Source organism: Microcaecilia unicolor, chromosome 3 (assembly GCF_901765095.1).
Source record: "Microcaecilia unicolor chromosome 3, aMicUni1.1, whole genome shotgun sequence".
In the NCBI taxonomy this organism is placed as follows: Eukaryota; Metazoa; Chordata; class Amphibia; order Gymnophiona; family Siphonopidae; genus Microcaecilia; species Microcaecilia unicolor.
In genome coordinates, this window is record NC_044033.1 from 473,644,409 (window position 1) to 473,669,808 (window position 25,400).

At 46.4% G+C, this 25,400-nt stretch overlaps 1 protein-coding gene across 1 annotated transcript in view; it reads right to left on the minus strand.

The window, feature by feature from the left end:
- The window catches only part of LMBRD1 (LMBR1 domain containing 1), a 262,882-nt gene extending 238,525 nt beyond the window's left edge, over nt 1–24,357 (minus strand). The window contains 4 exon segments of the mRNA XM_030195170.1: nt 24,093–24,109; nt 24,112–24,214; nt 24,216–24,269; nt 24,304–24,357. Of these exon segments, the coding sequence (XP_030051030.1) occupies nt 24,093–24,109; nt 24,112–24,214; nt 24,216–24,269; nt 24,304–24,357 (228 nt within the window).
- Between the last annotated feature and the right edge of the window lie 1,043 nt (nt 24,358–25,400).

Genomic DNA, 25,400 nt, shown 5'->3' on the forward strand with positions numbered 1-25,400 from the left:
AACACAAATCTACTTGAAGGACGTAGAAAAATATTACACTGTTGCAGCTGATTGTGGAACATTCTTTCAGCTTTTGAGGCGATAGTATGGAAAAACAAAAACATTATTGTAGTGATGGCCTGTATATTTTTGTATACTTCCATACTGTAACACAAATATCTTCAGCAGTAGAGAAACCAAATAAAACACAAACAAAAAACAAATACTTTCCTCCTAAATACAACATTAATTCTGTGTTTTTATATGTTTTGTTTTGTTTGTTGGATCTATTTGAGTAGTAAAGAATTCAGCCCACTTGCAACTTTAGCACCTGGACCAGATCTTATTTGTCATTGATCCTTTTATCCAAATCAGTAAATAACATTCATGCAGTCCATTTGAACGGATTGTAAAACTTAGAAACACATCTTTTTCATGAAACCCAGTAACAGGAGACAGTTAATGCCAGACTGCGCGGGAGGACAGAGGGAGAGAAGCTGGGCAGGGAGGTCAGGTAGGAAAGAGAGTGATCCAGTGAGGAGGGTGAGAAAGGACAATGAAGGAGAGTTGCCAGGACCTGTGGGTAAAGAAGGAAGAGAGAGAGGTGCTGGTTCTGAAAAGGAAGACAGAAAAAGTAGGTAGAGAATAACACGGGGAAAAATTTGTCTCCATCTGCATCCCTGCTGTCTCTGTCCCCATCTGACAAGCCTCAAACACATGATTTTATATTTAAATCTTTTTATTAAAGCATAAAAAGGAACAATATTCTGTACAACTGTTTTATAAATCACAAATAGAAAATAATAACAAGCTGAAATACGCCTCCCCCCACCCCCGCCACCCTGTATCCTACCAAATCCAACAATATCTGACTTCTGCTATGCCAACAAACCCTAATCTACCCTGTTAAAATATCCAGGAGGACAAAATACAACATGCTCTGTATGCCTTATGAAGTACTGTTATGATTTTTAATCTGTGGATGAATAATATGTCATCAACAATCTTGGGATTCATTCTAGCTCTCCTGTTTTCCACAGTCCTTTCCACAATAGAAGATGTCCTCTCAAAAGATGTGCTAGTAGCAGAAATGCAAAGGATCCCCCATGCATGTTTTCACAGTTTTGGCCAGCACTTTTGCTTGTTTCCCAAAATATCTAAACATCATCTGCATCACTCAAACTTAAATAAGACTGATATGCACAGCTCAGGAAAGGGACCTCAGGGTGACGGTGATGGAGGATCTCAAGGTGACGAAACAATGCAAGAAGACAGTGGCGGCCAGAAGGATGCTAGGCTTCATAAAGAGGGGTACAACAAGCAGAAGAAAGGAGGTGCTGATACCCCTGTACAAGTATTGTGTTCAGTTTTGAAGGCTATATTTTGCCAAGGACGTAAAAAGACTTGAAGCGGTTCAGAGGAAAGCGACCAAAATAGTATTGGATTTGCATCGCAAAGACGTACGAGGAGAGACTCCAGGACTTGAACATGTAAACCCTGGAGGAAAGGAGAGATGGGGGTGATATGATACAGACGTTCAAATATTTGTAAGGTATTAATTTACAGACAAACCTTTTCCAGAGACAGGAAGCTGGTAGAACTAGAGGACATGATTTTGTCTTGTTGGGGAGACTGGATGGACCATTCAGATCTTTACCTGCTGTCATCTACTATGTTACTATGTAACTATGCAATTCATTAACAATAGCCTTCAAAGGAGGAATTGTTCTATAAATATCGCTCAGAAAACTGCTAAGATCCATTTTCACTCTTTTTTTTGGGGGGGGGGGGGGGGGGGGGGGGGGGGTGGGGGGGCTCTTCCACACCTGTGATCCTTTCAGGAATGTGGATTTGGAGGATCCTGATTTGTTGATGTTGATGGACTTGAGCCTTCCATTTTGATCTGGTTTGGCACAATCTTCTCACAGACTTAGTTTCTGTGTTTTTACATCATCTAGGACAGTGATGGGCAACCTTTTGAGCTTGGTGTGTCAAAATTCGCCCAAAAAACCGAGCATAACTCGGGTGGTCTGTCACTTCGAGAAAAAAAACCATAATTTCGCGATATTTATAGTTTAAATAACAAAAATGTATAATTGTAATATAAAACTGTATTTAATAAACCAAAAACTAATTATTTAACTTACCTACTTAGAGACTTCTTTGTTCATCTGTCAGTCGGTTTCTTTTGTTGGTCTTGATATTATTTAACTTGTGTGGGGTGCCATGAACTAAGATAAGTGAGGGGGAGGGGGAATTCTTTAACTAATCTGCCTATTAGTGACTTTTTTGTTGCTGAATTTCATTGGCTAAATCTTCAATTGAAGGTTGGTATTTTGTACACTTCAAGCCCAAGCAAGCGCTATTAACTTCATCTGTCAATCTGTTTCTTTTGTTGGTTTTGATATTATTTAACGCTGAGAATAAGGTTTCACAAAAGTACGTAGAGGGAAAAATTGTGAGTAAAGCCATTGCTATATTTTCAGGGTGCTAAAAAGTGTCTGGTAATCGGATCCAGGCACTCCAAATTTCCTGGTAACTCAGATATTCTCTTAATAATTGCATCTTTATTCTGCATATCGTGAAATAGAACTGGTGCACATCTTAGGAGAGGTTTCTTTATAAATTCTCCCTCACTGAGTGCTTTTCCATGCTGAGCTATGGAGTGAGCAATGCTCAAACTTGCAGATGTTAAATTTGTAGAACCTTTTACAAATTTAAGGATGGACTTAGATTGGCTCTTATAAAAGTGTAGCTGCCTGGAAATGTATTCCTTCCGTTCATCCTCACTTTTTTCAAGAGCTGGGAATGATTAGTTTCAAAATGTCTATTTATATTCCACGTTCTGCTTACTACCGTTCAGTACATAGAACGCAAAATGATTTGCCATTTTTTCTATAATGCCATACAATCTCGGTCCATGTCTCTTGAAAGGGTCGGCTACTGCTACTACCACTTCCTTTACTTAACCTTAGTTTTTTATTTTTTGAGTTCTCCATCAGGGGGGCAGAGACAGAAGATAGAATTATAGATAGCCTGTTAGCCCTGCAGGCAATTAAGGGTTTAACTAGCCTAACTGACCACCTTATGTAAATTAAGATGGCTGCCGCTATTTCCTAATGGCGGGAAACGGCACCCATAGCACATGCCCTCGCCTCTCCCAGCCTCCCCCTCACCTATCTCAGTAATGGTGGTCAATTACAAATCCACGACACCCCAGAACAGTAGATTGGATGATGTTGCTGGTAATGGTGATCACAGGGCCCTCAGAGATGCGTCCCCCACGGCATTCCGCTGCTCTCTGCTCCGCCGGCCGGAAGTGATGGAGCCGGGGCAGAGGGAGCAGCAGGGAGGGAGCCAATAGGAGCGCACACGGCACACCCCCAGCGGGTAAACATGCACCGGTGATTTCGCCGGGGGGGGGGGGGAGGGTCGCGCTGCACCGGGGGGGAGGGGGGGCGCATCGGCGATCCGCCCCGGGTGTCAGCAAGGAACTCCGCTGCTTCTCTGTATGCGGCCACGTGTCACTGAAAATGGCTACGCGTGTCAGTACTGACACGCATGTCATAGGTTCGCCATCAGGGATCTAGGAAGACAATTGGATTGTCTTTGAGACATGGTGTAGAAGAGAACCAGCACTGTATAGTAGATGAACAGGAAATAAGTGTCAAGAGTTGGAAATGCTCTTTAATGCCAGCAGCAATGGATGAATCTATTGTAGTAACAGTAGGAAAAATGAATTCTTACTTGATAATTTTCTTTCCATTAGTCCCAACCAATCCAGAGGACTTGTGGGTTGTGTCCCTCTACCAGCAGATGGAGATAGAGAGAACCTCCGAGGTTTGCTATATGTGGACCTGTGCAGCCAACTGAACCTCAGTATGAACGATACCAGAGCAGTGGAATAGAAACAATACAAAACTCTCCTGACATTGTCAGACCAATTGCCCAACTACATTCACCACTTCTATATTTATTTATTTTTAATCAACGAACATTCAGAACAACAGAACCCGAAAAAAACTAGCCAACTGCAACAAACCGCAGACAGTAAACCCGGTGGGGGGGGGGGGGGGGGGGGGGGCTCTGATTGATCTGTTGAGACTATGGAAAGAAAATATCAGGGTAAGAATTAATTTTTCCTTCCATGGTGTCGCACAGATCAATCCAGAGACTCGTGGGATGTACCCAAGCAGTACTCAAATAGGGCGGTACACCCCCAACCTGGCAGAATCCCTACGAGCCAAACACTGCATCTTGACAAGCTGCCACATCCACCCGATAATGACGGCGTGAATGTATGGACCGAAAACCCTGTAGCTGCCCTGCAGATATCTTCCAGAGAAACCAAACGGGACTCTGCATAGGAGGAAGCTTGAGCTCGCGTAGAATGAGCACAAACTTGCAAAGCGGCTTGCTTGCCCAATGCCACGTGTGCCGAAGAGAACGGGCTATGGTGTCCTTGGACACCATATGACCCTTCTTACTGCCTCCAAAAAGGACGAAGAGATGGTCAGAAAGACAAAATTTATTCGTCACCTCCAAATACCTGAGAAGAGCCCGTCTCATGTCGAGGCAGCGAAGAGCCCGGAATTGCACAGGGTAATCTTCCCAGCAGAAGGCCGGCAAATGCAGGGACTGCCCCAAGTGCAAACGAGAAACCACCTTGGGCAAAAATGAAGAACTATCCAAATCAATACCCCCGTCTCTGTAAAATGCAGGAAGGGGTGTTTCCAAGAAAGGGCCTTGAACTCTGAAATTCTCCGAGCGGAAGTAATTGCTACTAGTAAAATCGCCTTCAAGGTGAGATCCTTAATCGTAATCCCCGATAAGGGTTCAAAAGGAGGACACTGAAGCGCTTTAAGAACTAGATTAAGGTTCCAGGACGGCAGAACTGGCATGTGAGGAGGGAGCAAATGTTTGTTTTGTTACATCTGTACCCGCGCTTTCCCACTCATAGCAGGTTCAATGCGGCTTACATATTATATACAGGTACTTATTTGTACGATTTACGCCCCTCAAGATACGAACCACATCCGGGTGGGGGGGCGATGGACGCCCCCTGAAGCCGGCCTCTAAAACATGCCAGAGCTGCCACATGCACCTTAAGAGCACTCAACGAGAGTGATTTTTGTACAGTCTCCTGAAGAAACGTGAGGATAACCAATATTGAATCCGAAGCTGCTGACAATCCCGAACTCGCACACCATGAATCGAAGTATGCCACACCCTAGCATAAGCTATCGAGGTGGATCTTATCCGAGTCTACAGCATTGTAGTGATAACCGCGTCCGGATACCCTTTTCTTCTCAACCTCGCCCTTTCAAGGTCCAGGGCTGAAAGACCAAAGGGGGAGGGATCCTCCATCGTGACGGGCTCCTGCAGCAGGGAGACCGTCCTACGCCAGTAGCAGGAAAAGGAACGATCGAAAAGAAGCCTGATCACATCTGCATACCAGGGTCGTCTGGGCCAATCCGGGGCCACTAGGATCACTTGACCGGGATGACTGTCAATGCGAATCAGTAACCTGCCCATCATTGGCCACGGGGGAAAGGCATACAGCAGGCCCTGGGCCAAGGCTGAAGAAGGGCATCGATGCCTTCTGAGCCCAGCTCTCGTCCCCTGCTGAAGAAATGGGGAACCTTCGCATTGAATGCGGTGGCCATTAAGTCCATCTCTGGCATCCCCCCAACGGGCAGTTATCTGATTGAAGGCCAGAGGGGAGAGTGTCCACTCCCCCGGCTCCAACTAGTGGCAACTGAGAAAGTCCACTTGCACATTCTGTGACCCCGCTATATGAGCTGCTGTCAAGAACAAGAGATAAATCTCTGCCCAACGGCAGATCAGAGCCACCCTCGCGTGCTACAGGTGCACTCCTGGTGCCCCCGACGGTTTACGTACGTGACCGCCATCGCATTGTCCTAAAGAACTCAAACTGGGCAACCGCAAAGAGACAGAAACTCCCGAAGGGCCAGATGAATCGCCATAACGCCAAGCGGTTGATGGACCATGACGCCCCCATCGAAGTCCAAACACTGTGGGCTGTCTGTTGCAGGCAATGAGCCCCCCAGCCAGACAGTGACACATCTGTGGTCACTATCTTCCAGTCCGGGGTTGCCAGAGGAATGCCCAACACCAGAATCTTTTGAATGAACCACCAGTGCATGATTGTGTGAAGACTGGCCGAACATGGCACCCGAACCTCGTAATCCTCTGAGAGCGGAGACCAACGGCTCAGAAGGTGCCACTGGAGGGGCGCAGGTGAGCTCTGGCCCACGTTACCACGTCCAAGATGGAGGCCATGGAACCTAGAACTTGTACATAGTCCCAAGCCCGCAGATTCGGAATTTGAAACAGCGCTCGTAACTGAGCCTGTAACTGCTGTGCTCGAGCTGAAGGAAAAGAAACTATCCCTGTTCGGGTATCGAAGCACACCCCCAAGTATTCCAGCATTTGGGAAGGTGTTAGGCTGCACTTCGGGAAGTTGATCACCCAACCAAGCGAGTGAAGCAACCCGACCACTTTGTCGGTTGTCTGCCGACTCGCCTCGAAAGACGCCCGCACAAGCCAGTCGTCTAGATAGGGATGGACCTGAATCTCTTCCTTCCTGAGATAGGCCGCCACTACTACCAGGACCTTGGAAAAGGTCAGAGGCGCTGTGGCTAGGCCGAAGGGCATCACTCTGAATTGAAAATGACAACTGATCACTGCAAAGCGAAGAAAGCGCCTGTGGGGAGGCCAGATTGGAATGTATAAATAGGCCTCTGAGATTGAGAGAGGTCAAAAACTGGCCTGGCTGTACCGCTGCAATCACCGATCGGAGGGTTTCCATGCGGAAAAGCCGAACCCGTAAGGACCTACTGTATATATATGGCCGCCCTTGCTCTCAGTGAAATACAGGTCAATGGCTCAGGCTAAAGAGCTAGGCCTCTGCAAGCAAATGGCTCATAATAAGAGCTAGGCTTCTTAAAATCAGAATCATCTCTCATACAAAAGAGAGCTAGCCTGTAAAAATCAGAGATCACCTTTGACACAGTTACAAGTGCTGAACTGGCAAGGGTGGGGCGATCTACTCTATAAACAATCCTGAGATTGGCACCTGTAAGACGTCATAAGCAAGAGTTGCTATGGTTACGTAGAGATAGTGCTGGGTCAGCTGCACCCCGGATGAGATATCCAAAGGGGGGGCTACAGGAAGGTTTGGGAATATGTGAAGTCATTCTGATCAACTGATAAGGACTAGGAGCCCTGTTGAGACAGCTGGGGTCCATTGAAATGAATAGGGCCAAAATCGTATATAAACAGCAGTTTGAGGAGTATTAGTTCAGTCGAGACGAGATGAGATAGAAGAAGAAGGAGATGAGAGGAGAAGACGAACAGAGAAGGGAGACTCCAGAAGGCTAGAGAGAGGACGTGCCATGATATGCAGTTCCATTATGTGAATGCTTAACCTACCTGTATTACCATTGGTAAGATTGTAATAAACTATCTTATTATATCTACTACATACTGGGTTCCTTCCTAATTACAAGAGTCCATACTGCCTGATGGTGTAAGCCTGTCATGAGCAGATTCAAGGTTGGGAAAGCTAGATATTTGGAGGGCATATGTAATTTGCCCAGAGAGAGATGAGACGGGCCACTGCTTCCGCTGCTGGATTAGCAAAGGCAGATTCGGAGAAAATAAACATATTGGTAGCCAGAGGATGGATACTCCCTCTTGGGCTTCGAATCTGCCTTTGTAAATTATTTAAAATTGCCCGAAGAACTGTAAGTTCTAAACCCTTTTTCTCACATTTTTTTTTAATATCCTTATCCAGGGTCCCGAAACTGCCATTTCTTTCTGTAGCTTTTAAAGTTTTCCCTAACAAGTGCTGTAGTTCGCTATCTCAAGGACATGAGAATTGGGAAGCTTGCCCACTTTAGCTGCCTTATCAGTCCAGCACTGCTTCGCAGAGGAGGCTCTACAGTTTACTTTTAAAAGTTCAGAAAGTGATTTTTTTTTTTCCCCCTTTTCCGTTCGTTTTTTTGTCCCTGTTCTATGCTGAAGTGGTACAAGTTAAACAGTCATTTACACAGGTATTCTTTTTAACCTCTCGCTGTCTATCCTCTGTCAACTGTATTGCTCCTAAATCCATCTAACTAACTCCCTCTCATATCTTTTTCATATCTTTCAACTCCGGTTTCCCCTCGAAACTGGTACAACTTTTTTTTTCAACATATTCTCGACGGTGGACTTATGCAAGGGTCCTTCCCTTAACCGATGAGATTTATGATTCCCTATCTCTAGATTTTCAGTCTGCCTCCTTCGGCAGCACTTTCTGATACACAAACAGCCTTCCCCTGGCTGCGGTCCCAAATTACCACCTTTAGCTGGGTTAATTTTTTTTAGTTAGCCAGTTTCCAATTACTGGAGACTGACCCCACCCTTTGTGTAGGTTCTGGACTTCTTACAGTCTGTGGGTTGCTGCGCTTTCCCCAGTACTAATAAAGGGAGTAAGAAACCTTCTAACCTCTACCAAGGTACTTTTGAAAGTTTTAGGCTTTGTGCAGAACAATTTTTTGAGACTGGCCATTGCACAGTACATTTTCTTTGTCTTGTTTCTGGGCAAGTGGCCAACCATACATTGTTTACCGATTCAGCCCTGCCTGTGCTGTCTAAAGACACTCACTGAAGCAGATAGACAAGCTGATTTCAAACACACTTTTTACTGTCCTTGTGCACAGCTGTGGGTTTCTCTTAGGGTCCCTCTTTAAATCTGCCACCTTTAAATCTGGGCATCTTTAAAATTGGGCATCGAACGGAACACTTACTTTGTTCAGGATTTCTTGTTTCTGGGAAGGCTGCCAATCCTAGCTTGCTTACCAATTCAGCCCTGCTGAAGCAGCATAGCCACGCTGATTTTAAAAGTAGTTTTATCCTTACTGTCCCAGCCCGTTGTGAATAATAGAATTGATTGTCTAGGTGCCTCTATATGGGGTACTTTCCAAATTGTCCCCCAGATTAATTTTTTATTGTGAATACTAACAAGTGGTTTTTTGGGGTTGCCCTTATTCAGGTACTATAATTTTAGCTGACCATTACGTTTTTTTTTTTTAATAGGCTTTTTTTTTGTTTACCGTCTACAGTTGGCCGAGAGGTTTTATATTGGTCAAGGTGACCAAGAGTTCCAGTTTAATACTGAGGGATATTTTTGTATTCCAGTCTAAATTGACTGAGGGTTATTCCAGTTCTAGGTGTGGAACTGAGGGTTTGCTTCTTTTCCCCGGTCTAGCGTGACCGAGAGTTTGTCCAGTTCAGAGTAACTGAGAGTTTGCTTCTTTTCCCCGGTCTAGCGTGACCGAGAGTTTGTCCAGTTCAGAGTAACTGAGGGTTTGGTTTTTTTTTTGTCCGATCTCCTGACCGAGGTTGAGGGTTGTTTTCTTCCGGTTCAAGGTGAACCGCGGTTTTTTTGTAATACAGGTAACCTTTAGCCACCCTGTCTTAAGTGTCTTGTAATGGATCCTGAGTGTACTCTCAATAAGTGGACGCACTAATTGATGGGCCAGGTTTAGACCGCGGGGTTTTGCTAAGTACCTTGACTATTACAAACATATTGAGGATTTTTTGTTTGCGTGCACATTGTAATTTTCTTTTTTGTTTTTGACCGGTTCAGCTATAATTGTACCTTTATGAAATTGCCCTAGGCAACCTTTTCTTTTTACTTAGACTTATTCACAGATTTCCTTCCCTTTTGTGAAGTATCCCTGCACACTTGAAAGTTCTGAAGACAGGTAAGTATAAAATTCACTTCATTTTTGTTAGAATCAATTTCTAATGAAGATTTAGTCAGTCTATTAAACCCCTTTCACACTGTAATAAAGTTAAGCACATAATTACACAACACCAGTTGTACCACCCTTTGTGCCATATACTTTTCTGACTATGACCAAGCCCAAGCCCTTAGACACAATTCTAAAGTTCTTCCAGAATGAAAAAAAGGCTCTCACCCGTATCTGTAAGAAATGGTTCAAAGTTTGGAATGCCAAGGATAAGACCCTTGATTGGCCCGTGTCCAGCTTTTTTGAACCTGCCAAATTACGTGGTTTAATTACTTACAACAACTCCCATAAAAAAGTGAAGTCCAAGATAAAAATCTCAATGCCATAGACAAATTTATTCTTATTGGGGAGCAAGAAGGTAATTCTAATCCTCTGCTCAACACCCAAAGCCCAGCACATCCACCTTTGGATGACGCTGCACCCATGGCTGTACCTTCATATGAGGGACTCCGCCTCCATATGAGCCAGGTCTTTCCAACAAACTTTTAAATTGTGGCATTGCCATTGGATATACGCCCATACCACCCCACCTTCTGAATCCCACACCTCCACTTCCCCCCACCCATCCCATCACTCTGAACAAGCCCACATCTGTACAGATCTCCGGTAGGTAGATCTGTCACCTGTCCCTGTTCCTTCCGGTCCAGGACCCATGATTCCAGGTGCTGTTGCCCCTGCCATCCCCCAGCCCACTGATCCAGGTGCTGCCATCCCTGCCATTCCTCCAACCATTGTTCCAGGTGCCGCCACCACAGTTGCAGGTGCTGCTATCCCTATTATCCTTCAACCTGTCATCCCAGGTGCTGTTATACCTGTTCCTCCTCCCGTTCTTCCTCAACCTGTACCCCTGCCAAGTATCCCTACTACTGCAATCCCTTCTAGCACTGACCAGAATCCCGGCTCCAGACCCGCCCTTCAGTCCCGAGATCTGTAACCTTTAAACAACCCTCTAAAACAGTAAAATTTAAACAGCCATCTAAACCAGTGAACCCCTTGTCACTCCCTATCACTTCGGGCAATGCTAATCTAGGTCAGTTACAAATTGACTCTGTGTCTACCCTTGACAAAATAGACAAAGCTCCCAATGTCTTGGACAACCAGAGTTGCAGCTAGATTGTGGCAATATTAGGTGTGGGCGCTGTCATAGGTTGGGCCATTTTTCTGCCATATGTCAACAATCTTTTCATAAGCATGCCCGGCGTAATAATCCCCCTGTCCAGCAATCATTCCCTTTGTGGAACCCGGACCAAAGCCATTCTCAATAACTAGGTGTGGACCGTACCTGCAAATTATTTGGACCCTATAATCACTTTGCTCAACTGTACTATTGTGAAGAACAATGCTTAAACTATTAGATTAAAGATTAGAAGTTATCCTGAGTGTGTTTGGTAATATTCTAGTTTTAGTAGTCCTACTGTCTCTTCTGACTTAATTCTAAATAGTGGTTACTTCCTACACTGTCTTGAATTACTGTATTATCCATATTTGTTTTTTTACCATACCTTGTGCTAACATGCCATGGTTTAATGCCATTACTTTATCTGATATTTACTTAGGAATAAAATGGTCCCAGTTCATCAGGCTTTTCAACTCCAGAATCCCCTGTAATAGATTTTTTTAGCTAACTTTTTAAATATTGTGCAACTCATTCTTAGAGAAAAAATACAACAGAATGGTCTTGTGTCCATCTGGTTTGAGCCCGAGTTACTCAGACCTACAAATGCATTCTTTGTGCTTCATGCTTAAAGCTGCATCTCTGCTTTTCTCTGTGTAAATGCTCACACTGGGAAAGCCTGACAGTTTCATTTTTCTGTACTTCAAGGTCATGCTGAGTACTCTTCCTCCCTCCCCTCCCCTGGCAGAGAGGTGCCGCTATTTCTAAAACTTTTATGTAACAGGATAAACTCTATTTCTTACTTTTGGGTTTTCTTTTTCTCACACCCTGCTTGTAGCATGATAATGATTTAGTTATTATCTGATTAAGACAGAATTCTACGGCGCTTCCCCTAAAGCCACCGGAAGCCCCTAGCCTTTTCTTTAAACATTCACTATGAACTCCCGCAAACTAGTGGTTTACAGATAGAGTTATCTATTCTGTTACTTTTTTCCTTACTTTGTTATTCACAGACTGGAAACAAAAAAGAAAAAATGTGATCCTCTGTTTATTTTTTCCTTTATTTCACACATCTGAATAATGAAATCTCACTGTTCACTGTCTTCTGACTAACTTTCTTTTGATTAACAGCTGTATTTTCTTCTGCTACTTGTCTATAATACTTGTCTGTAGCACTGAACAGTTTTCTTTAAACTTCTAAAGATAAGCAATGCCGCTGACAAGATAAACTCATTATTTCTCACTTTTGATTTTTAATAAATTCCCACCGTTTACTGCTTTCTGTCAACTCTCTTTTGATTTATATCTGTATTTTCTGCTACCGGAGTACTTTAAAGGAAATTTTTCCCTTCCATTTGCTCTCCCGACGTCATTGTGTGTGTAAAGATTTATGAACTGTCTTTCTGTTTGCAAGCGCAGATTCGTCTGCCTACAAATTAACTATTTTCTGTTTCACAGCTGCTGAATTACAGGACAGAGGAATATTTAAAAATGCACTGCACTTTTTCATGTCCAAATTCTAGACTCTTCTATGCTTGATCTATATTATAAAGATCACTCATCCAATACCCTAATAACAGCAATTTAGCTGATGACCTGGCACGCCAGGTGACGTCATGTCCGGTTTCACCGGCCCTGACCACACTCTGCCGCTCCATGTCCTGGATGCCTTCCCCATTTCCCTTGACACCCTCCGCCCACACCCCTCCCTTCCTCTCCCTCTCCTTCCCCTCCCCTATCCCCCACAGCCCCCCTTCTCTCACTCCCCTACCCCTCCCTATCCCCCGCAGCCCCCCCTTCCCACTCCTCTACCCCTCCCCTATCCCCCACAGCCCCCCTTCCTCTCACCTCCCTACCCCTCCCCTATCCCCCGCAGCCCCCCTTCCTCTCACTCCCCTATCCCTCCCCTATCCCCGCAGCCCTACCCCTCCCCTATCCCCCGCCGCCCCCCTTCCTCTCCCTCCTCTACCCCTCCCCTATCCCCCGTTGCCCTCCCTTCCTCTCCCTCCTCTACCCCTCCCCTATCCCCCGCTGCCCTCCCTTCCTCTCCCTCCTCTACCCCTCCCCTATCCCCCGCTGCCCTCCCTCCTCTCCCCTCTACCCCTCCCCTATCCCCCCTCCCCCTCCTCCCCCCTCCTCCCCTCCCTCCCCCCCTCCCCTCCCCCCCTCCTCCCCCCCCCCTCCCTCCTCCCCCCCCCCCCCCTTTCCCCCCCCCCCTCCTCCCCCCCCCCTCCCCTCCCCTCCTCCTCCCCCCTCCCCTCCCCCCCCTCCCCTCCCCCTCCCCCCCCCCCTCCTCCTCCCCTCCCCCCTCCTCCCCCCCTCCCTCCCCCCCTTCCCCCTCCCCCCCCCCTCCCCCTCCTCCCCTCCTCCCTCCCCCCCCCCCCCCCCCCCCCCCTCCTCCACCCCCCCTCATCCCCCTCCCTCCTACTCCCCCCCCTCCCCATCCCCTCCTCTCCTCCCCCCCAGCCCTCCCCCTCCTCTCCATCTCCTCCTCCCCCCCTCCCCCCCCTCCCCTCCCCCCCCCCCCCCCCCCCTCCCTCCCCCCCTCCCTCCCCTCCCTTCCCGCTCCCCCCCTCCCTCCCTCCTCCCCCTCTCCCCCCCCCCGCTGCCCTCCCTTCCTCTCCCTCCTCTACCCCTCCCCTATCCCCCAGCCTCCCTTTCCTTCCCCAGCCCTCCCTTTCTCTCCTCCATAGCCCCCTTCCCCTCAGCCCTCCTTTCTCTCCCTCCACAGCCCCCCTCTTCCCCCTCAGCCCTCCCTCCTCTCCCTCCATAGCCCCCCCTCTTCCCCCAGCCCTCCCTTCTCTCCCCCTCAGCCCTCCCTTTCTCACCCTCAGCCCTCCCTTCCTCCCTCCATAGCCCCCCTCTTCCCTCGGCCCTCCCTTCCTCTCCCCTACAGCCCCTCCTTCCCCTCAGCCTTCCCTTCCTCTCCCTGCATAGCCCCTCCTTCCATTTATGCCTCCTACCCCTCCCCTGACGTCCCCTCCACCCCCCTTCACAAGATTTTTTATTTTTTTATTTTTTTATTTTTTCTCTATTTTGCAGTCTTCAGTTACACAAGCAAAACTTATGCAATGAAATGAACAGGCTGCTTTCTCAATCCTGCTCATTTACTCAGTCCATACTCTCTTTTCTACTGCACTCATTCCATATGACCAAGTTGATGGGTTCAAAGCCTGCCATTCAACTTATTTATTTTTAATTATTTTTTTTTTCTGACTTTGCAAATTGTTTTTTTTCCTTCTTTTTAGCCACCATGGGGGCTACCATGATACACATTTCCAGTATAGTTTGATTAAGTTGCGGAGGAAGGTAAATGGATGTGAGAATCCCATTCATTTTTGGGATAATTATAAAGGTTATAAGGAAATGATATTTTCAAATATGATAGGTTTCAGAAATGTTTGCAATGTAAAATGGTTTAGCTGTTCATGTATCATTGGATGTGCTTTCTATAAGTGCATATAAGTAGACATTCGCATGACAGACCCTTAAGAAAGATTTTCGCAAGTCGCGATGGTGAAGAGAAAAGTCGTAGAAGGTCCAGAGGAATTTTGACAAGTTTGAATGTGGTAATGTATCTGCTATCCTCTGTGCTCTATTTATGAGGCCTTCTATTCTACCTAAAGCTTTTTGAGTTATAATGCTTTTTGTCTGTCTAACAATAACAAAAACAGTGTTATGCCCATATAATATCTATATCTTGTTTCTATTTCTCTGTATATGCTCTCAAACAGATCATATTTATTCACAACAATAGTTGAAGTCTCTACACAAACTGCTTATTTCTTTTTCATAATAATAAGTACCCTTTCCTGGATTAGGTATTTCACAAGAATGGGTATCCCTTAGAATTTACCCAATACTGAATTTCCCTAATTCTCTAAATTTTTCTGTTCATAATGCTTTTCTGTTTCTCAAGCAATGTATAAGAATTACTGGTAACAAATTTGAATACCACATGAGCAAGCTTCTCTATCTCATGTCATTCCAGATCAGTGTATCATCTGCTGTATACCTACTGGTCACTTGTGCAAGGGCCAGGCCTATACTAATTTTACAGATATGCAGATACCTGTGAAAAATAAAAGGTACCTGCTTTCTGCATAGATCCTTGCATCAAAGAGATTATTCCATATTTGGCAATCCCTGCAAAATTACTACAGAGATGGTTTTCATTTTTGATGAGTTCCTAAAGTCTTTTTATTCCTGTACTACATATTCATTTGTATTTACAAACCTACTAGCAATGGCTAGTTGAGCACTACAATGCCGCTTGCCTTGTTAGCTCTTCAAGCCACCCATCTGCCTTTTTAAAGCTAATCCTGATAACAACTTGCCTGCCAATATTCTGTTTATTATCATTACTTTTTCTGTCTTCGATTTTCACAGGAAATCTCAGTCAAAGAGGGGAGGGTAATGATAGCCCTTCCCCTGCCACCGGTTATCCAAAAGCTCTCAAAGTTGGAGATTTGGTTCACCGGAAGTACTACATCCCTATTTACGTAGGACCCTTCCAAATTAGTCAAGTTGCAAGACCACACATCCTGGGTCCACCTAAAGACATCTGCATCTACAAGGTTCCTGATTCAGTCCCTTTCAAGCCATCCCCACCAGCTCAGCAGTTACCACTGGTTCTGCAGCCTCGCCACCACTTCAAGTTGATGGACTAAAAGAACATTTTCCAAGCATCTGACAACTACAGACGTTACCACCTTACCTGAATGGAACATTCCCATCAAAGAGAGCCTACTACTTGCCATCTTTCCAGTGGAACCGTGTGATGCAAGTCCACCTACCCACAAGAGGACACTGTACTCTGTACTCACCAACTGTATTGGGACTTGTTGTACTTATATTATTCCTAATTTTGGTTCCAGACTAATCTATTATACATTTGAAAAGACTCACAGTTTTTTCAGTATACATAGTAATAATCACAAGAATCTACCCTAGGTACCCAACAGTTGATTTACTCTGTTTTAATTGAAACCCTATATCTAATCATTACTTGCCCTTTTTAATTCTATTTAATTTTATAATTCCTGACAATACCAATCATCATTTGTTTTGTTTTATTATTTTCTTTTGACTTTACATTCCATACTTTTTGCATTACACCTGTCTAGCTATTAAATGGCTGGTGCTCACTCTAATGAGCCTCTGAACGGTACCTGTCCCACTCACCCCCTAAATTGGGATCCTGGAATGGATGATGATCCTAACTGAGACCCTTTAACTAGATTAAATATTTTCTGTTACCCTATATTTGATACATGGACTACCAGATCTAATAGGTCCATGTTTGATAACTTTGAAATTTTTCAGGGATGTGGACAAATTAAAAAACAGATTACACATCCAACAATCAGACCCTCTAACAGAGAACCTGTATATTTTTGGTATGCACTTATAGCATTGGTTAAAGTGGGTGGCATCCTTGGTTTTTCATCCTCTATTGTCACTATCAAGAGGGGTACTTGATTAATTTAAAGCCAGAAATTATTGTTACTTACATTCCCAGTAATACTGACACTGATGATTCCTTATAAAGGTATTACAAGATCTTTTGCCTTAGCAGACAAAATTAACTACTAAATCAGATGTTGATACTGTTATCTGGTGCATTATTCCCTATGTTCAGAGGTTTTGTTTTAAGCCTCCTTGTTACTACTTCAGTACAAGACAAACTACATTTCCACCATAAAAGTCTGTGTAGGACCACTGCTGTTTATTTTATTCTTATTGCCTGTAACGCAAGTGTACCTCTTTTATTAAGGAAGATATTTATTCTGCTTATGCTGTTTAATCAACTATCATATGTTTCTTTCTAGTTTGTTATATTTTGCTAATTTGTATAGACAGGTTTAGATTGTTTTCTCTCTATTTTTTAAACTGTTGTACCTTTCATCACTATACCTCAAATAGTAACTAAGCAGACTGTTTTCTACTGTTGATGATTTCTTACTCATCAAGAGAAAGTGAAGCAGATCAATTCATTTCTTTAACACATATTTGCTTCATATTTGTATAAAGGAACAAGAAGATTATTCCTATGTATGTTCCAAAAACACTATAATACAAGTGCCTTCATATGATCTAGATCCATTACACCTAGCAGTAAGAGTGCCAAAACTATATCCTGCTCATTTACAACTATTATCTTGCCCATAATATAAGACTACTGCAGGTTAAGCAGCAGGCCCTTCATATATAATGTAGGCCTATAACACACCCATAGCTTTAGCCTTTGCAATACTTGTAATTATAATGCTCATATTTGCAGTAGTTATTCATTATTTGGCCAATATTAATCCTTTTTCAATGCTAAAATGAAATATTTGTTCCCTATTAACACCAGTTTTAGCTACATTTACACATTCAAAGTTTGACTAATGATAAACTTGTGAAAGTTTTCTTTCCCCCGCCTTCCAACATCAGCTTTGTATCATGATATATTATCAATCACAATCATATGCACTTGACCTTATTGATTCCATTGTATGGTACCTAGACTTAATTGACTTCACATGTTTCCAAGTCTAGCTCCGCCCTAGAGGGGTGGGTGTAAGAAAGTTGGGCCCCTTGGGTTGGTTATGATAAAAGGGGAAACCTAATGCTGCATTTCATCCAGCATATAATATGTATCCACATACTGACTCTTGCTATGGCCTTGTTCCTTATTGTGCCAGAGCACCCATGTCACCTCAAATCAATCCTATACATTCCCCCCCACAGAACTCTAAGAGCCCTCTGGAAAGGACGGCCACACCCACTAGTAGTCATGTGTGCCAGCCCCCTCTGAGGGGCCTGGCAAGAGGGGAAATGTAATATATGGCCGCCCTTGCTCTCAGTGAAATACAGGTCAATGGCTCAGGCTAAAGAGCTAGGCCTCTGCAAGCAAATGGCTCATAATAAGAGCTAGGCTTCTTAAAATCAGAATCATCTCTCATACAAAAGAGAGCTAGCCTGTAAAAATCAGAGATCACCTTTGACACAGTTACAAGTGCTGAACTGGCAAGGGTGGGGGCGATCTACTCTATAAACAATCCTGAGATTGGCACCTAAGACGTCATAAGCAAGAGTTGCTATGGTTACGTAGAGATAGTGCTGGGTCAGCTGCACCCCGGCTGAGAATATCCAAAGGGGGGGCTACAGGAAGGTTTGGGAATATGTGAAGTCATTCTGATCAACTGATAAGGACTAGGAGCCCTGTTGAGACAGCTGGGGTCCATGGAAATGAATAGGGCCAAAATTGTATATAAACAGCAGTTTGAGGAGTATAGTTCAGTCGAGTCGAGACGAGACGAGATGAGAAGAAGAAGGAGATGAGAGGAGAAGACGAACAGAGAAGGGAGACTCCAGAAGGCTAGAGAGAGGACGTGCCATGATATGCAGTTCCATTATGTGAATGCTTAACCTACCTGTATTACCATTGGTAAGATTGTAATAAACTATCTTATTATATCTACTACATACTGAGTTCCTTCCTAATTACAAGAGTCCATACTGCCTGATGGTGTAAGCCTGTCATGAGCAGATTCAAGGTTGGGAAAGCTAGATATTTGGAGGGCATATGTAACTTTGCCCAGAGAGAGATGAGACGGGCCACTGCTTCCGCTGCTGGATTAGCAAAGGCAGATTCGGAGAAAATAAACACTACTGACGCACTTGAGATCTAAGACGGGTCACCAAGAACCGCCCTTTTTGGCACCACAAAATAAATAGAGTATCGGCCGCACCCTCTTTCTGCTGGGGGTACAGGCTGGATGGCACCCAGCCATTGTAAGTTGAGGAGGGTGTGTCGAACGGCCCGCACCATGGTGGGACATTTGCAAGGAGATTTCAGAAAAGAGTCTACTATTGGACGAGCCAATTCTAACTTGTCTCTGATAACCTCCAAGACCCATTCGTCGGATGTTACCCTGGTCCACTCCACCAGGAATAGGGACAATCTGCCCCCAATAACCAGCTGGATATGTACCAGGGTCCCATCATTGGGCGGACCTGGCTGCGGACTGGTTTCTGTTACCGGAAAGGAAGGCCCGCCTGTCACCTCGAAAAGGACTGAGGCCTCTGAAAAGACCTTGCTCTCTGAAAAGAGGCCCCGCGACCTGCACGGTAACACCGCGTATCCCTAAACTTAGGTCTAGGTCCCGCCGGTCATACAAACTTGGACCTGTCTCCGGGAGGCATTGGCCCTTAGAGTCACCGAGGTCCTTCACATTCTGTTCTAAGTCTGTCCCAAACAAAAGCTTTCTCCTAAAAGGAAGACTTGCTAAACGTGACTTAGAGGCCACGTCTGCAGCCCAATGCCGCACCACAACAGCCAGCGATGCACAGTGACTGCTAGGGAAACCTCCTTCGCCGAAGCCCTCACAAGATCATAAAGAAGATCTGCAAGGAAGGGTAAACTGGACTCCAAGGCCGGCAAAACAGCCACGAGATCTTCCGGAGAGGAGGTTTTCTGTATCCACGATAAGCATGCCCGCGCCATTATAGGAGCCACAAACTGAGGCCTGCAGGGAAAGGGCCGCTACTTTCAAAGGACAGCTTCAAGCAAGGTCACCAACTTACGATCCTGAGGGTCCTTGATCGCCGTGCCCCCCTCCACAGGGAAAGTGGTTTTCTTAGTGACCGCTGTGATTAAGGAATCCACCGTAGGGACCTACAGCAAGTCTAAGTCAGGCGCAGGTAGCGTGGTAAAGACGCGACATAGCTCTAAGCAACCTTAAGCCCACTGTCCAGCAACCTTAAGCCCACTGACGACTCAGGGGGAAAACACCCAAAACCTCAAAAGCCCTAACAATCAGGGAGGGAAGCTCTTCCCTGCGAAAAAAGCGGGCAGCCATCGGATCATCCCCCCCCCCCCCCCCCCCCAGAGGGCAGGGTGCACCTCATCTGCCAAATCCAAAGATTCTGAGGGAGAGCCCGGAAGACAAAACCAGACCATCTGTGTCACCTGGGGACGTTTTGGCAGGAAAGACTGAGAGGCTGCAGCACCGAAGTTTGCTGAGGAAGAGACAGGGCTGCCTGAAGAGAGCTCCTGACTTCTTCCAAAGAAGATCCAGGGAAAAAGGATCTGCAAGGGACTCCCCTGCTCCCTGTACATCACTTCCCTCCATCGAAGCCTTGCCACAGAAGCACACTGCGCCACTTGTCTATCAACCGCCACGTGCGGAGAGGAAAACATAGTGACCGCCAAAGTGCGCTGCACTAACTGCCCTGAGGAAACTGCCGAAACTATCCCCTGCGCTTACGACTCACTGGACGCCTGAGGGGAACCCCCCGTCGAGCTAAACACTCGCTGCGAGCTGACGGCGGCAGGACTCACACTCCCCCAATGCTGCTCTCCGACCCCCACACGGGAGCAGCGCTTAGCCGCCTCAGAAGGCACTGACATGCTCCACAAATGCCTGCCCCAAAACTGACTCGGCAGAACGTCTAGTTTCTCCGTACGATTAAACAAAAAGAAAGACTCCTACCTTTTTTTTTTTTTATAGTCAGGAGAGAAAGGAAACACCCGATCAGGCCAACAGCTCCAGGTAACGGAAGAAAGGTAGGGGGAAACTGGGAAGGACCTGACACCACCAGGTGTACACCACAAGCTGCAAACAGCCACTCAACCCCTGTCTGGTGCTAAACTAGGCCCAACGGACACAGTAGCCAGAGCTGCCAGGGCCAGTCAACCCGGTAAGTGGGGTAAGCGCCGCAGGGGGTGCCTGCCTTCAAGGGCGCCGCTGCAGTGCTGCGCTGCCATACCACGCCGCCCTTGGTGCTTTAAATATTGTAATTTACCTCCGTTCCAGCAGCCGCATCATTTGAAAGCCCTGCCCCGTCTCTAGCCTTCCCTCCCTTCGTGAGTTCGTTCCGCAGTCCCGCACTTCTGACGTCATTCTTCGAGGGCGGGACTGCAGAACAAACTCACGAAGGGAGGGAAGGCTAGAGATGGGGCAAGGCTTTCAAATGACGTGCTGCTGGAACGGAGGTAAATTAAGATTTAATGCACCAAGGGTGGCGGGGGATGGGGGCGATTTGGGCGAAGGAGAATCGCTGGACAGGGGCAGGGTGGGAGAAGAGATGCTGGGGGGGGGGGGGCGGGGGCGCCAGGGACCCTAGGATCGGCCCTGAGAGCTACACAGAGATGTCCCTCCACCTGCTAGACAGAGAGAATACTGAAGTTCGGTTGGCTGCACAGGTCCACATATAGCAAACCTCTTTGAGCAAGGACTGTCTCTCTATGTCAAGTGCTCAGCGCTGCGTGCATCTGGTAGCGCTATATAAATGCATTAGTAGTAGTAGTAGTTCTCTCTATCTCCACCTGCTGGTAGCAGGACACAACCCACAAGTCTCTGGACTGATATGGGGATGCCATGGAAAGATGTTTGAGCATTGGACATGTGATGGCAGGACATTGCAGATGGCAGGAATCTAATCATCAGACAAGGCTGTGGTTGCCACAACAAAGGCAGACAAAGACACAGATGATGTAATTTAACTGTGTTTCATTTAAATTCAAAAACAGCTTCAGTTTATCATTGAACTCAGTGTGCCGGTTGTCTAAGATGTGTTAAGTTTTACATATTGATAGTAGCATTTTATAGATGCTGTTCTGTCTGGTTGGAACAGTTTGTATTAAGGCTAGTCTCAAGCTTTTAGAGAATGAGAGGGATATAAAGTTTGTCCCCGTGTCATTATCTACTTTCGGGCTCATTTTCAAAACAGAAAAAATGTCTTAAAAGTGGCATAAAGCAGCATTTGGACGTTTTTTCTCACAAAAATATCCAAACCTATTTTTAGACGTTTTTTCTATGAAGTCCCGCCAAAAGTGCGTCCAAATCTCAAGGGGGTGTGACAGGGGTGGATTCAGGCCGGGACTTGCGCGTTCCTGTGACTTACAAGTTTATCAGCCATAATAGAACAAAAAAAAAAAAAAAAAACATCCAGGACCTAAAACTAAGATGTTTTGAGCTAACCTGTTTTTATAACGAATAGGTACAAAAAGGTGTCCAAAATGACTAGATGACCACTGGAGGGAACCAGGGGTGACTTCCCCTTACTCTCCCAGTGGTCACTAACTCCCTCCCACCCCCCCAAAAATGTGATGAAAAACATTACTTGCCAGACTCTATTTCAGCCTCAGATGTTATTCTCAGGTCCATTAGAACAGCATGCATGGAGTAGTCTAGTGGTGGATGCAGTGCAATGCAGACATGTGGACCCAGGCTCCTACCTCCCCCTACCTGTTACACTTGTGGAGTTCCATCCCCTTTATCATTTTAAATTGCTCTTCTTTGAATCTTTTCTAATTCCGCTACATCCCACTATAGCTCCTTGTGACTCTAGGCAAGTCACTTAACCCTCTATTGCACCAGGTACAAAATAAGTACCTATATATAATATTTAAACTGCTTTTATAACCACAGAAAGGTGGTATATCAAGTCCCATCCCCTATCCCTATCTAGTGGCCAACACTGAGCCCATGATTACAAGGTTCCAGAAAGAGCGCTGATGCACGATCCGTGGTCCAGGAGCACTGCTGCAATGACCAGGCTACACATGTTAGAAAGAATACAAAATAAAAGAAAATTCCTAGATGGTTGTGAAAGAAGGTTCATGGTGCAGATCCCAGCCCTGATTCCTGAGCTAACTAGAAGGACAAAGGTAGAATAAGTTCTCAAGTCAAAACATAAACTTCCCCCACTCTTAGAAACTGATCACTCTAAGCACTATTAGCCTGACCAGTTTTCCTGAGAGCCTTTTTTTTTGTTCTCCCCCTTTTCTTCAATTTTACTCTCATTTCTTGGGTTTCAGCTTATTTATTCTGGCCTTAAAAATTAACTTTGTTTAATATTCTCCATGTTTGAATTTTGAGATTCTGTCTGGGTCACTGACACAAAACATGGGCTCACAAGAAAGAAATCACCGTTGCCAGTAAACAACAGCAACATCAAAGAAAAAATACACTTACAAAAAAGGGTACTATTGGAAGGAATGTGAAATTCACTGAAAAAACTTTTAGCATTTGCTTAGAAAAAAGAGAATAGGAAAACCCCTGCTGTGCAGAAGTCCAGGAACATCTTCCAACAGAAAAAAAAAAAAAAAAAAGTGTTAACAGGCTGTATGTCTAACAGCACAGAGAAAGAAGCACAGATGCCTAGAATAATCTGGAAACATCTTCCAAACAGCATGCAATAGAGTAACGTGAGCAAATGGAGTGACACACAGCCAGTGTTGCAGGTGGGCGGTTTTACCGCCCAATTGGGCGGTTTTCCGCGACCCGCCGCAGGAAATTTTTGCCCGCGGCGGGTTGCGGTTTTTTGGGCTGTTTTTGGGCTTCAGGGCGGTTTTTTCGGCCGCGGGGAGGCGGGGTTAGTGACGTTTTTGGGCGGGGTTAGGATGTTTTGGGCGGGCGTTAGTGAACGTGGGAGGCGGGGCGATGACGGGGAGGCGGGGCCGATGACGTGGGAGGCGGGGCCTATGACGGGGAGGCCGGGGCCGATGACTGGGAGGCGGAGCCGGTGACGGCGAGTGGCGGTGTTGATGACGGCGGGGGCGGGGGTGATGACGCGGGGGTGGGGGGGTGTCAGGGGCGGGGTTTGTGTTTGGGGGCGGGTTTTGGGCTGTTTTTTTGGGCTGGATTGGGCTGGAAAAAAAATTCCACCTGCAACCCTGCACACAGCCCAAGTCACTCCATTGCATGCTGTGTGGAAGATGTTTCCAGATCATTGTCCACTCAGTTGCATCTTCTTGACATGAGAGCATTGGAGTAGCCACAGGGGGGGGGGGGGGGGGGGGGGGGGGGAGGGGGCAAAGGAGGAGGGGGAGTAACTCGGGCACCTTTATATATTTGGCTTGCAGAGCCTCGGCAACCCTGTTAGCAAAGGTATGTTTAGCTAGCTCCTGTGCATATGCACGTGGGGGGAGGGAAGAGGAAATCTGTTGTCCCCCCAGTCCACCCCTGGGTGCCCCCAAAATTGGAGGACCAGCTACACCCCTGCATCATAGAATTGCAAACACTTACTTGAAGGAGTAAAGCAAGGTTTCACTCTATGGAGTCTCTGGTATATCAAAGACAAAAGTAGGCAGGTAGAAGCACAGGTTCATCAGGATGGAATAGCTAATCATACCCAAAACACCAGTAGTTGAGAAAACAAAGAGAGAAAAAAAACTTTAGTACCTTATATGTGCCATTTGATTTTTCATAAATGAAACTAAGAAGATATCCACTGGAAGAAGTGCTGAGGTAATAAGTGCAATAGCCAAGGCAGAAATGGCCGTTATAGTTGAGATCACTTCACTTTTCCTGTCGACTCTGGTATTTGCGCACATATACCCAGCAGAAAGCCAGAATAGCCTGAAAGATAAAAAAAACATATATACATGTTTACAGTGATAATTTTTTGTATGACTGTCTCGGAATTGTGCCATTCCAAACTGATCATAGGTACAGCCTTCCGAAGTTTTAACTGACCACCAATAAAGCACCTCAATCAGGGCCGCCGAGAGGGTGGGGGGGGGCCGGCGCCGCAATGTCCTTGCATGCATAGGCGCCGAGTCCGTTAGCGCTGCCTCGCAGCCCTCCGTCCCTCGAGTTCCAGGGCCCGCCCTCCATCTGGTCCCTCCCTCCCTCCGACTCCGAGTTCCAGGGCCCGCCTCCGTCCCAACCTCCCTCCGAATTTCAAAAGCTATCTTCTTACCTCGTCGTGGTTACGGCGAGAGCAGCACGCAGTGAAAAAGCGTGCAGGCTCCGCGCTTCAGCCTTCTCTTGTCTGTCTCTCATCTCTGGTCCCACCCTTGTGGAATCAGGAAATGAGGGCAGGACCAGAGCTGAACACAGACAAGGAAGGCTGAAGCGCAAGCCTGCACGCTTTCACTGTGTGTTGCGGTCGCCGTAACCCTGACAAAGTAAGAAGATCGCTTTTTGAAATTTGGACGGACGGACGGAGGGAGGGAGGGAGGGAAGGAGAGGGGCCCTTGGAATTCGGCGGAGGGAGGGAGGGGGGCCTTGGATCTCAGAGGAAGGGAGGCCTTGGATCTCGGAGGGAGGGGGCAGGGGGGAGAGAGAAGAGATTGCTGGACAAGAGGGCAGGGCAGAGGGGGGGGAGAGAGAAGAGATCGTGGACAAGAGGGCAGGGCAGAGGGAGGAGAGAAGAGATCGCTGGACAAGAGGCAGGGCAGAGGGGAGAGAGAAGAGATCGCTGGACAAGAGGGCAGGGCAGAGGGGAGAGAGAAGAGATCGCTGGACAAGAGGGCAGGGCAGGGGGAGAGAGAAGAGATCGCTGGACAAGAGGGCAGGGCAGGGGGGAGAGAGAAGAGATCGCTAGACAAGAGGGCAGGGCAGGGGGCAGAGAGAGAAGAGATCGCTGGACAAGAGGGCAGGGCAGGGGGGGAGAGAGAAGAGATCGCTGGACAAGAGGGCAGGGCAGGGGGGAGAGAGAAGAGATCGCTGGACAAGAGGGGAGGGCAGGGGGGAGAGAGATGAGAT